The 13,857-nt window shown below is 44.2% G+C and overlaps 1 protein-coding gene across 3 annotated transcripts in view; it reads right to left on the bottom strand.

The window, feature by feature from the left end:
• Nucleotides 1-337: 337 nt before the first annotated feature.
• VAMP7 (vesicle associated membrane protein 7) overlaps nucleotides 338-13,857 on the bottom strand; it is a 34,063-nt gene continuing 20,543 nt past the window's right edge. For 2 of the 3 annotated variants that reach the window (XM_050965692.1, XM_050965690.1), the window contains exons 3-8: nucleotides 13,622-13,679; nucleotides 12,760-12,897; nucleotides 8,863-8,953; nucleotides 6,838-6,905; nucleotides 3,942-4,034; nucleotides 338-2,729 (exon numbers count right to left, since the gene is read on the bottom strand). In XM_050965692.1, the coding sequence (XP_050821649.1) occupies nucleotides 2,661-2,729; nucleotides 3,942-4,034; nucleotides 6,838-6,905; nucleotides 8,863-8,953; nucleotides 12,760-12,897; nucleotides 13,622-13,679 (517 nt within the window). In that variant the 3' untranslated portion in view covers nucleotides 338-2,660. The remainder of the gene's footprint in view (nucleotides 2,730-3,941; nucleotides 4,035-6,837; nucleotides 6,906-8,862; nucleotides 8,954-12,759; nucleotides 12,898-13,621; nucleotides 13,680-13,857) is intronic. The other variant, XM_050965693.1, reaches the window with a different exon arrangement.

Here is a 13,857-nt window from a genome sequence, read left to right as displayed (position 1 = left end):
TTCTACTCGATTTAAGTCTATGTACCAAACTCTTCCACATATGGAGGATTTAGATAATGCGCTTTCTAGGTAAGGTAGTAGTGACTAGTTTTCTCCCTGCTCAGGAGGAACCAAGTCAGTCTAATCAGGACAGGCAGCACTATTGCTGATATATTTAAAGTGTCTTTTAGTAATTTGGCCTGTTTCAGAAGCACACCAAGTTAAGTTACGCAGGGTTTTAAAGAATAACTTTTCAGAACACTGCTGGGTTTAATATTAGTGGTGCTCCTCCAGCATGAGTTGGGAGCAGCCATTTAATGCCAAGCTACCCTTCACAAAACTTAGCAAAGTCTGGTCATTTGCCGTAGAGTAAATTTATTCAAACAGGATAACTTTGTTTTACAGTAATGCCTCACTGCATTCTTTAAAACAAGAGGAAATCATTTATATAAAAAGTGTTTGTACATAAAGAGACGAATCATAGGAAATGAACAGTAACATTGCCAATCCCTAAAATATGCAGAGTTGCACATTGATTGTGGGCAGTAGTGCGTACTTGAGAGAGATGACCTATCTCCTGCTCCTCCCAGATGAGCCATGAGTATTTCACCGATTAAGGGTTTCCAGTAAACTCAGCACTGCCTCCATTCTCAGGGGTTAGTCCAGCTGGCGATAAAAGTGAACTTAACATGGAGAATGGGGTCACAAATATGTTTTCTTGCATGGCACGAAGACACTAACCAGTTTCCAACTACCATGGATCAGATTTTGGTCTTCTGAGGATAAGCCATGCATGGATGTGAATTTCGAGTACTGTTACAGAATGGAACCTGCCGAGAGATCAGTGTGTAACATGCAGCAGCACAAAGGATGCAATGGGGGTGGCAATTTGGTTTTCAGTGCCCTGTTTCATGGGGACCCAGTACTAAATGGCCTCAGGGATAAACTCCTCAAGGCCAGAGTGCAAAAGCTGTTCTGTACATCACATCTGATTAATGGCACTGCAATAAGCACATGGCTTTAAATATATGCACTAGTATTAAGCCTCTCTCCCCCTTCCTCCCACAAACACCCCTCTACCTTCTTAATAGGAGTTAGTTTCTGAGTGCTCAGTCACTGAGCACTGGAAAACTCTAGGGCCCAGGAGTTAGATTTGTGTTAAGCCATCTCATATTTCTCATTTATCAGAGGATTTGCTTTTGTCTCCATCCCCTCCATAGGAAACAGAGCTCTTTCAAAAGAAATATTGAATAGTTTACCAATTAAAAAAAAGTCAGCAAGCCTTTTCCACACTGCCTAGGTCAGACCTCAAGCCACTACTTTACAAATCTGCACTGTATATAACTGGACAGCGCCACCCCAATTTCAGCTATTGAGGAATTATACAGGGCTATCCCTAGGATAAGGATGTCCAGATAGGACAAAGGGTTTATAATCAAAGCTATCAGACACTGGATAAGTCTCTATGGGGCTATTTTTGGCCCTGTGAGGTTCTCATCGTAGTATATTTGTCAGACTCCTGCCTTTGGTTGTTAACATTGGTGTTTTGTATCACAGATAATAAAGAATACATCTTGGGATAAGAGTTTCCCTTCAGAGCAGCACAAGATGAGACTTAGAACTGGGACAGAACCATCAGTTACCTGTATCTTTAACGTATGGAAGGATCTGACCAGGATGGAAATGCAAGCACATGGCACTTCAGAACACATATTCTCTTTGCAAACCAGAAAAATAGCTTGGCCCCAATTCCATCTCTTCCATCTTGAGTAATAAGCACTTGCTGTAAGTTTATTTTGAGCAGGGGAGGATTAAACATACGGGACAGAAACAATACTTAACACACAATGACAAACAGCAACCAAGTTATCACAACCATCATCTTTACTCTATCGACTTAGTCACAGAGTAGGGGAGCTGGGCAGACGACAGAGGGTGAAAGAGGAGTAATTTCAACATGCCCACTCAATCCCCACCCATCTGTACCGATGTTCAAAGAGATACTCCAAAGGAAAAAACGGTTCCATATTGAAGATGGAGATGTCTCTTCCAGAGGGGCCTATGCCTTTCAAGGATTTTAACATCTACTGTGCTGTTCCTTTTGTGACCTCAACCCATGTTTGCACTGGTGGCCCCTGAACAAGCAAGCATTTAACTCTACATAGTACATCACTTTGTGGACCAAACATGTAGGGAGGAGATGTTAATTAGATCCCAATACAGTGGCCGCAAAATGGACTTTCACCACTTTGACTACCTTCATAGACCCACCTTGAGCTCTCCAGCCCCACTCCTCATGCAGAGATGGAGGCACTAGCAACGCTGTTCTCTGCTTAGCATGCTCCCAGTAAAGTGCAAAGCTGTACATACACACACAGATGAGCATGCATGTACCCTCTGGAGCCAGCCTTGCTGCCTGCCCAGCTGAGAAACTGCTGTTAAGACAAAAGAACAAAAACAAAATCCCTTCAAGTAGTTTTAAAACACAGCTCTTCCTTCAGGCTGAAAGTGCACTGAGGCAGTGATTTGGGGCCGCTGGGGGTGATAAGACAAAGAAGTCCAAAGTCCTGGAAGGATGGAAGAATGAGGTGTCAGTAGTGAAAGACAAGTTATTTTGTGGGTTGCTCCTTCGCACACGCTCATGCGCTCTTATCCTTGGCTGAACAGCACAGGCCATCTGTTTACTTCTGCACACAGCTGGGCCATGTAAGCCCACCACAGGCAGCCGACACAATGACGTAGATGACCACCTGGAGGAAGAAAGCACTGTCACATGGATAGATAATCTCTCTCATCACTCAAGTACTTAGAACAAGGTTTGGAAACTCAGACTAGGGTACTATTCCTGTCTCTGCCACCAACTTCTCCTTTGGCATTTAATGATTCGGGGGAAACCTGCCTCCGTTTTCCCCAACTGAAACACTGGGATAACACCACCCGCCCTGCAGAGTGATGCAAGGCTCCATCAAGGACAGCAATGCACCTATGTCATCTGCAATTATGCTTTGAGGTCCTCAGATGAAAGAGGTTAAGAGCAAGAACATCCGAGGGTAAATAGCTGAGGAGGAGGAGAGGTCTTGACTCAGGCATGAAGCCATTTCAAGTAAGAGCAACGGGGGCACAGGGCTCCTTAAAAAACTTAAGTTTCCACTGGGCCCAGATACCGTGAACTCACTGCTTCAGTCTAAGAGTCAACAAGGCAGCTATGTCCCTGTCCTCTCTTACAGGGCTATATACAGCTAGAGAGAACGATGACAGGGCACCCTCTGGAATGCTACACTTCCTGTCCCTCTCATCTGAGACATTAAGATAGCAGACATCACCCCCACACACTGTTATGGGCAGGGCTAGAAATGACTGGAAAAGAGAAATCCTCTCCTGTAAAAGACTTCCCATTTTTGAAAAAGGTCCTCATATTTGGGATGGAACAAGTCAAAATGAAACATTTTTTGTGGGAAGGGATTGAGAGAACCAAAATAGAATGTCTGGCTTCCTGCCTGAAGGAAGTCTCTTCCTCCCTAACTCCTGGGCCTGTAACTGGCAGGCAGAAAATGTAATTGACAAGAGAGTTTTCCAGGCAGGCAGCCAGCTAGGGAACCATCGCTTCAATTTTCTTGATGGAAAAATAGAATTTTTTGGCAAAATGAATTTTCTGCAGAAGATTAGTTTTGGGAAAAGGGAATTTTTTGTTGTGAAATCATTGATGAAAAATTCCCAACCAGCTCTAGGCAGGATATTGCCACCTGCTGTAGTGTAAAAAGGGTAGTGAAATGCTGATTCCTAGCCTTGGGAAGAGAACCTTCAAGAAGGAACTCCTTTACCTCCATCACTAGGAGACAATGGTTATTTGGGCGCTACAGTGAAGAGACATGGATGACATTTTCTAACATCCAGGCCTCACTTTAGAAAGGCGCATGTGTGTTACCTCCTTGGAAGAAAGAGGATGAAGGCTAGTAACTTACAATCGATACTACTGTGATGATGATGGTAAGCTTGAGGTTCTTCATACACATGGCTCTGGCCAGGTTCCTGCTGGTAGTTTTGAATGTGACAGACTATGAGAGAAAGACAACCCCCACTTAGTCGATGTGCCCTGGTGAGCAGCCCTAGTCCTCCAGTTGGATTTCATCAAAATCCCTCCTGATCCAATATCTAATCTCCAACAGCCTGTCAAGGGGAGCAGTAGGGGGAAAAACCTAACTGGCTTCAAGACTGAACTTGGTACATTTATGGAGAGGACAGTGTGATGAGACTGCCTACAATGGCACGTGGCCCATCAGCCACTGCTAGCTGCAAATATCTCCAATGACAAGTGATGGAACAATTAGATGGGGAGGGCTCCGAGTTACTCCAGAGAATTCTTTCCCAGGTATCTGGCTGGTGTGTCTTACCCACATGCTCAGGAGTCGGGAGGGAATTTTGCCCCGTGTCAGATTGGTAGAGACCTTGGGGGTTTTTCACCTTTCTCTGCACCATGGGGCATGGGTCACTTGCAGGTTTAAAGTAGTGTAAACAGTGGATTCTCTGTAATGTGAAGTCTTTAAACCATGATTTGAGGACTTCAGTAACTGAGCTAGAGGTTTGGGGTCCATTACAGGAGTGGGTGAGTGAGGTTCTGTGGCCTGTGATGTGCAGGTCAGACTAATGATCATGATGGTCCCTTTTGACCTTAAAGTCTATGAGCGAGTGAGTAAAAGAGATGCATTCCCTGTGCCCAACCCCCACCTCTTCATCAGCATTTAAAATAAATCTGGATACTTCCCACTGCTGAAGAGCAGATCATTTCATCCCTTGGAGGTTGTATGGGGCCCCTATCAAAGTTATTTATTTGCTTTGCCCCTTCATTTCCCCTAGGAAAGGGAGCCCCTTCCCATTCCTGCCTCTGTACCTGCAATCCTTTAGCACTGATCGTCTCAGTGGGAGACAGGATTGGGGCCCCAAGTTTCTGCCCTAGTTTTCTTCCACAGAAGTGGTAGTTAAATAGGCAACATCAAAGCTTGTGTGGGCCTGAAAGTAAGCCTTGTACATGGGCACCCCTCTGCTCAGTCCTCCAGCTTTTCTATGCACTGCCTGTTCACATGTCCTGTGTTGCACATACAGCTAGGCTAACCTACCCTGTTCCATTTGCAGGCCTACAGTCCAGTAGTAGAGAGGGCATTGTGCACAGTTTTACCATTGTAAATAAATATATTAAGAGAGGTTTCAAACTGAGCAACTTTTAATACCAGCTCCCTTTTGGACCTAGCTGACTGGAGACCTTTGAGAACCTGAAGCTTATCTCCAATATTTATGTCAGGGGTAGGCAACCTATGGCACGCATGCCGAAGGCGGGACTCGAGCTGATTTTCAGTGGCACTCACACCACCTGGGTCCTGGCCACTGGTCTAGGGGGCTCTGCATTTTAATTTAAATTATAAATGAAGCTTCTTAAACATTTTAAAAACCTTATTTACTTTACATACAACAATAGTTTAGTTATATATGATAGACTTATAGAAAGAGACCTTATAGAAAGAGACCTTTTAAAAATGTTAAAATGTATTACCGGCACACAAAACCTTAAATTAGAGTGAATAAATGAAGACTCGGCACAGCACTTCTGAAAGGTGCCGACCCCTGATTTATGCTATTCTGACCTTGTGGTAAATCTTCACTTTATTCATTTTTCCCATCCTGCTTCTCTGTAATCCAGAACCCCACCACACTCCAAATGATAGGGTTTCATCCCAGGATGGCAGCCTACTGTCTTAAGATCAGATGATTTCTTGCACAAAAAACCCTCAACATCTCAGTGCAAAGAGCTCTCTGAATGGAAAAAAACTGGCAAATGCTGGACATTCAACACGGGAACATGCAACAGCTTCCAATCCAATCCAGCTACAGGAAACTCAGCATTGCCCTCTGTTGGGAGCAAAGTGAATTTTCTGCACCCCCTTGCATTATTTCCCCTTCTCCCTTCTTTTCTTAAATGCAGAAGGGCATTTCTTGACATTTCTGAGAGGTGAAGAACAACTTCTAGGGGACCCATTCATAGCTATGTGGGTGTTACCTGCAGTACCTTGTTTATTTTCAGTAGCCAAAGCACTATTGTAGGCCAGAAGGCTTCCACATAATTAGCCTGAAGTCAATTGATCTGAGAGTTATTTTCATAATTAAAGTTTCTATAATGAAGAACATAAATGTCGTGGAACCAAAATATGAAGGAAACCCAGACTGTGGCTTTCCTCTTACATACTAGGAAGCAGGAAGGAAGGTCATGGGCATTTGGGGCTTCTGTGCACAGACAAGAAGAAAGGGAAAGAATGGAACTTATACAGGAAGGTTCCTTAACAGAGCAGGATGCAGCAGCAGGAGCACATAACTGAACTAGCACCAAGGAGGTAGGAATCAGGCATTATTCCAGTAGGAGCAGAGTTCTGACATGTCTACATGTAGCCTGGTATCCAATATCCATCCACACATCTCATGCACTGCTACGCCTCGGATGCAAATAGCAGAAGACATGGCGCAGTAAGGAATGAGGGCACAATGAGCTACGCCACAAGCAAAACACAGCTTTGTTGCTGGAAACCAAGTTGCGTAGGTAAGGCCTAGAGGGGGACTGAAAGAAAGTCATGCGTCTTGTACACACGACATGCAGTCTCAGTACAAACACAAGGGCTTAGTGTCTAGAAGCTCCAGTATTTGTATTATCTGTGTACAGCTCTTATGCCTGGTCTTTGCTGCCACCTGCACTCATTGCACACTGGTTAATATCAGCTTTTGCTCATAACTAATACAGTACCAGCATGTCTGGTTACTACATAAAGTCCACACCTCCCCCTCACCCCCCTTCCCCTTATGCCTCTCTGTACTTACTGAGTCCACTAGATTCTCCGTTTTGTCTATCAGCAGCTCCAGCTTCTCTCCTCTTTGAGCCACCAGGTCTGAGGGAGGAAGAACAAATCAGCAGTCAGAATTGAGGTGCAAAAGCACCTTCCTTATCCAAGTCTCTTGCTTCTTCAAGGCCAGGAGACATCTCTGATACAACTAGGGTTGGCAGAATTCAATCGGTATTTTTATAATTTCAACAAATCCATTTATTTTAAAGCTTTTTTCCTATTTTTATCAATTTAAATTTTCACAACTCCAGGAAATCACATAATTGTTTGAACTGCCCCGATGACGTTAAATTAGATGTTAAGTTATAAAGCTTCTTGATTCTCAACACAAATTGTCAACATATGTCAAAATGTACAAAGTAAATATCTTTAAATCAAACTAAGTTCTCAAGCAGCATTTTTCTTATTTTATTGAAGTTTTGAGTAATGTCGATGGGAATATGTTTCCCTTGGTTTGGGTATGAGTACAGTGAAATCGATATTTACAAACATTTACCAATAAAAAGCTCACTTGTTAGACAGTTAAGGGTTGTGCACAACTCTTCCGAGCTACTTGGTGTACAGTATTTGAGGTGGAGGGAGGAGAAAGGTCAAAATCCCTATGTCCCAAGCAATCCCAAATTAGTTTCTGAGCCAGATCCTAGAGTTTCACCAATTTATACCAGCTGAGGATCTGGCCCTCTATCTTAAGTGAGGAAGCAAGTTTTTCTTGAACTCTATTGCAGTGGGCGAGGGCACTGTTTATGAATGAATCTCTCAAAAGGAAACCGGTCACACTATGGATTAGTCCAGGGGTCGGCAACCTTTCAGAAGTGCTGTGCCGAGTCTTCATATATACCCTCTAATTTAAGGTTTTGCATGCCAGTCATACATTTTAATGTTTTTAGAAGGTCTCGTTCTATAACTAAACTATTGTTGTATGTAGAGTAAATAAGGTTTTTAAAATGTTTAAGAAGCTTCATTTAAAATTAAATTAAAATGCAGAGCCCCCCAGACCAGTGGCCAGGACCCTGGCAGCATGAGTGCCACTGAAAATCAGTTCACATGCCACCTTCGGCACATGTGCCATAGGTTGCCTACCTCTGGATTAGTCATTTAACAAGCTACTCAAGGCACTGAAGGAAGCATTAATATAGTATCTCTAGCTTCATCTCACCTGTTTAACTCTATAAACCTGCTATATAGTTTGGGTCCAGAAGTAAAAGAGCCCTACATCAGAAACTGGTAAGTTACTATTTTGGCTATGACAAGGAGCCAAGTGGATTTTAGGGCCTGTCTAGGCAGTGGAGTAATGTGTTCTAGAGGAGTGTGATTTCTAACACACACTAACAGGCTGCACATTAATTGGCCTGTGTAGACCTTGCTGGTGTGCACTAAAGGTTCCCTAATGTGCTTTAATGCAATGCACTGCAAACAGCACTACATCAAAGCACACCAGCAAGGTCTACACAGACCAAGTAATGAGTTTTAAAAAACACAAACCTGTAGAGCACATTACCCCACTGTGTAGACAAACCCTTCGTTTGGATAAACCATTGCCTTCTCCAAGAATAGAAGGAGTTCCAAATCTTTACAGCTTTAAGACTCTTCAAATCCATCAGCAAAGGAGTGCTACACGTGCTTTGCCAAGGCCCTGATCCTGCACTCAGGCCCACATGGTTTTCAGTGCAGAATGGAGATTGAGCATTTGGAATTTGGAGCGCATCCACCATTGGTCTGCAACACCACTCCTCAATCCCAATCTGCCACTCAGAGTGAAATCTTAGTGCAAACAAATTCCTCTGCAAACTCAGAGAACTTCTGCATGAGGCATAGAATACTTGCCAACTGTAGCAGACTCTGTTGTTCAACCAGGTTACCACTGCAGAAGATGGCAGGTAAACCTTGGCCTCCCATAAAGCATTAGCTGCACAATACCGTTGGGAATGCCTCTGAAAGGGATGCTCCTCTGGGACCCAGGGTTGCACGCTGTGTGCAGAGTGGGAAGTGAAGTGATACATACCTATGTTTCGGACCATGATTCCTTTAAGTTCATCAACCTGGGCTTGTGTCTCCACCATCTGATCAGTGCCCTTGTTCTCCGAGTGGTGTTTCTGTAACAAATGAACTGAATCAGTGATGGTACAGATCCGTTCAGAATGAAAACAAATTTCTCTTATCTCAGCTCCCCGTTCTCTCCTAAACAGCTTGCTGGCAAGCCGGGGGAAGTGGGAGGGGAGAGAGATAATCCAAATATAATATCCAATAATAATAATCCAAATATAATATAGGTAGCCTTTTGTCTGGTGAAAAAAATTTCCCTGGAACCTAACCCCCTCATTTACATTAATTCTTATGGGGAAATTGGATTTGCTTAAAGTCACATTTTTCAGGAACATAACTACAACGTTAAGTGAGGAGTTACTGTACCAGTGTTCTATCTGTACAGGTCTTGCAGACTGCTGTCAACCACTTCCTGCATCTACTTTGGCTTGCTGCTAATTTCCAAAAGTTTACAAGTGAAGTTCTCCCCAGAGAGTCTCAGGGTATGTCTACACTACGGGATTATTCCGATTTTACATAAACCGGTTTTGTAAAACAGATTGTATAAAGTCGAGTGCATTCGGCCACACTAAGCACATTAATTCGGTGGTGTGCGTCCATGGTCCGAGGCTAGCGTCGATTTCTGGAGTGTTGCACTGTGGGTAGCTATTCCGTAGCTATCCCATAGTTCCCGCAGTCTCCCCCACCCCTTGGAATTCTGGGTTGAGATCCCAGTGCCTGATGGGGCAAAAATCATTGTCGCGGGTGGTTCTAGGTAAACGTTGTCAGTCATTCCTTCCTCCGGGAAAGCAACGGCAGACAATCATTTCGCGCCCTTTTTCCCTGGATTGCCCTGGCAGACGCCATAGCATGGCAACCATGGAGCCCGTTCAGTTTTTTTTTTTACTGTCACTGTATGTGTACTGGATGCCGCTGACAGAGGCGATACTGCAGCGCTACACAGCGGCATTCATTTGCCTTTGCATGACAGCAGAGACGGTTATCTGTCGTTCTGTACCGTCTGCTGCTGTCATGGGTGTCCCTGGCTGAGGTCGGCCAGGGGTGGAAAGACAAAAATGGGAATGACTCCCCGAGTAAATCCCTCCTTTATGGTATCTAAAAATAGAGTCAGTCCTGCCTAGAATATGGGGCAAGTGTATTAGAGAACCAGTGTATCAGTGCACAGCCGCTCTATATCAGATCCCGCAGAAATGATGAGCTGCGTGCCATTCTAGGGGGTGTCCCTAAAACAACCCCACCCGTTGCTTCCCTCCTCTCCAAACCTTCCAGGGCTACTGTGGCAGTGTCCCCCCCATTTGTGTGATGAAGTAATAAAGAATGCGGGAATAAGAAACAGTGACTTGTTACTGAGATAAAATGAGGGCGAGGCAGCCTCCAGCTGCTATGATAGTCCAGGCAGGACATTAAGTGGTGTGGGGGAGAGGAGCCCAGCATCTTGCTGCTATGATAGTCCAGGCAGTACAGAATCTTTTCTTTACACATGAAAGGGAGGGGGCTGATGGAGCTCAGCCCCCAGTTGCTATGATGAGGACGGTTACCAGCCGTTCTGTACCATCTCCTGGGAATGACCAGGAATCACTCCTATTTTTACTCAGGCGCCCCCGGCCAGCCTCATCTGAGGCCAGCCAGGAGCACTCACAGGCTCATGAGGAGGATGGCTATCAGTCCTACTGCACTGTACCGTCTGCCACCGGGGAGGGGAGGAGAGAGGATGCTACTGTTTACTGCTGCAGCACCGTGTCTACCAGCAGCATGCAGTATACATACGGTGACATATAAAAAAGTCAAGAAAAGATTTCCCCCCCTTTTCTATCACAGAGGAGGAGGGGTGGTAAATTGACGAGATAGACCCTGAACCACCCCGGACAACGTGTTTGACCCTACAGGCATTGGGAGCTCAGCCAAGAATGCAAATGATTTTCGGAGACTGCGGAATAGCTGGAGTCCTCGGTACCCCCTCCCTCCCTCCATGAGCATCCATTTGATTCTTTGGCTTTCCGTTACGCATGTCACACAGCGCTGTGCTTTGGACTCTATATCATAGCCTGGAGATTTTTTTCAAATGCTTTGGCATTTCGTCTTCTGTAACGGAGCTCTGATAGAACAGATTTGTCTCCCCATACAGCGATCAGATCCAGTATCTCCCGTACAGTCCATGCTGGAGCTCTTTTTGGATTTGGGACTGCATCACCACTCATGCTGATCAGAGCTCCATGCTGGACAAACAGGAAATGTAATTCAAAAGTTCGCTGGGCTTTTCCTGTCTACCTGGCCACTGCATCCGAGTTCAGATTGCTGTCCAGAGTGGTCACAGTGGAGCACTGTAGGATACTGCCCGGAGGCCAATACCGTCGATTTGCGGCCACACTAACCCTAATCCGATATGGTAATACCGATTTCAGCGCTACTCCTCTCGTTGGGGAGGAGTACAGAAACCGATTTAAAGAGCCCTTTATATTGATATAAAGGGCCTTGTTGTGTGGACGGGTACAGCATTAAATCGGTTTAACGCTGCTAAAATCGGTTTAAACGCATAGTGTAGACCAGGCCTCAGGTTTATCTTCCCTGTTATTTCAGTATCCTTGTAGATAGCTTGAAATCTATGAGTGAAGAACACTAGACAAGTACTAGGTATTACAGGAGGCAGACGGACACGGAAAAATAAAAACTGAGGTAGAAGCTAAGATTACTGAGTTTATGTCCCAGCTGACTTTGTACAGTCTTGGGCAAGGCACTTCTCTTGTGTGCATCAATCCTCATCTGGGAAACGGGAACTGCAACTGCAAGGTTAGTCGCAAAGTTTGTTATCAGGGCCCTGTGTACACTGCAGCAAGCTAGACAAATTCTGTGGTGCGGCAAACTGATTGGAAATTCTGTAACAGCTTCATTTAATTATACAAGTGGATTTTATTGAATTCAGTAGGAAAGTGAATACTACAAGCAGTACTATAACCACACGATATTTTGTATTTCCTTTTGTGCTACCCCACATTTCCAGTATGCTAATTATCTGCATAATCAACATCATTATGAAGGAAGCTGGGTGAGAGCAGTAGGTGAAAGCTTTCCACACTCAGGAGGCAGTTTAGGATTGCTGGATAAGAATATTAGCATAATGTTTTTGCTCAAGTGATCCACAATAAAAGAGTGTTGCCATTAAGTGACATTAGGAGTCAACACTTAATTGAAATGAATGGGGCAGTTAATTGCTCAAAGTTATTGTTTCCATGTTACCTGAGGCTACGGGCAGCCACGTTACATTCAGTTCCCATATTTTTAACATTCCCTTGAAAGGTTTTCAATATGGAAGTTGAGACTGGAGCAATATCTGTGACAAAGGGTGGATTCTACAGGAAATTCTGCAGTCTCAAAACAGCAGACTACATGGGCTGTGCTTATGACTATCAAGTGCTTAGACATGCCCAGTCCTAGAAAGGCTACATACTCCTTAGATGTATGAGTCCTGCTGATGAGAAGCGCATCGATGTTCAGGCAGGAGCTCCCAACACAGCTTTGCTCAAGCTATTACAAAGTACGCATGCATTTTTCTCTCCAAACACCACTCTCCTCCCTACTTAGGGGAACTCTTTTCAAGGATGATTGTGGAGTCTGACTCGGGACTTGAAGATTGTCTGTATGAAATTTTAATTTGCACTGACTTTGCTAATGCTTTTTTATGTAGCCTGTTGTAAAAATAAGCAAATATCTAGATGAGTTGATGACATGCAAGACCTCTGCACACCCCCATAAGTACACATACTCCTGGTTGAGAATCACTGATGTAAAGCCAACAGGAGCGTTTACGAGGGAGAAATGAGGCTGGTTAGAGAGCCCCTTCTGACCATATGTATCTTACCAGCTGTGCAGCCAAGATACTGGAGAATTCGCTGTTCATGGCATATGGAAGTGCTGTCTGTGCTCTTGAACCGTACGTAGTCTGAAATCTCTTTTTGATTTCATTCAGGAAACTGAAGGCTCTGGAACGTTCGAAGTTCTAAAAGTAAAAACAAAATGTTCACATCAGGCAGAAAACTGTAAGTCACCTAACATTCTAGTTAGGAAACTGGGGGAATAGGTGGCCTACAGAAAAACTTCAGACATGTAACCATTTAGAGACCCTCCACCTTTTATCAAATACAAACAAACAATCACACTGCGCATAACCCTGCAAAAACCTTGCGATCTCTTCCTCTTAATCTCTTTGTTAACAGCAGTCACTTTTTTAATATCAGTCTGTTCCTCCCTGGATACCCACTGGAATCAGGCCTACAAAGCTCAAAAGCAAGCCTGTGCTTTATTTACTTTTTAAGGGGAAACAAAGAAAAGACTTCACAGCCTCTATTTGTACTTTCTTCCACAGTTGAGGGCAAAGCTTAAGTGTACTGTACGAATGACTAGGATGCCTTAGGAATGATTGCAGAGTGAAAGTCACCTGATCCTTGTAAGCAGCAAAAAGTTGGTGCAGTGGGAAGGAGACACTGTCGTCCCTCATACACACCAGCTGGATACTGAGGTAGACTGAACTAAAATATTTTAACTTTGACGTTAGCTAGAGGGGCCCATGTTCTGAGTTACACCAGTGTAAATATGCAGGAATGACACTGAAGAAAACAGCCCCATGGGTTTGTGCCCATTATTGATTTTCATGGATACGCACAGAGAGAAAAGCGCTATCATTTTCAGGGTGTATGCATAGTAGCATTATCCAAAATACTTACATCATCTGTGATACATAGGTATATAATCCGGTCTTGGCAGATGTAATGAAATAGATAACTGCAAAAAGGGGAGGAAAAAAAACAGCGAATCTTATTTAGAGCTGCCAGCAAGACTCCATGAACTACTGTAGAAGACCCCAATGTTCAAACAACTATCTGCCAGGCACACCCAAATTAAGGAGTGGAGCAACTTGCAGTCACCCTACAGAAAAGAAACAGGTCCCAGCATGCAATGC

This window comes from Gopherus flavomarginatus, chromosome 8, assembly GCF_025201925.1.
Source record: "Gopherus flavomarginatus isolate rGopFla2 chromosome 8, rGopFla2.mat.asm, whole genome shotgun sequence".
In the NCBI taxonomy this organism is placed as follows: domain Eukaryota; kingdom Metazoa; phylum Chordata; order Testudines; family Testudinidae; genus Gopherus; species Gopherus flavomarginatus.
This window is presented reverse-complemented; position numbering and strand designations above follow the sequence as displayed.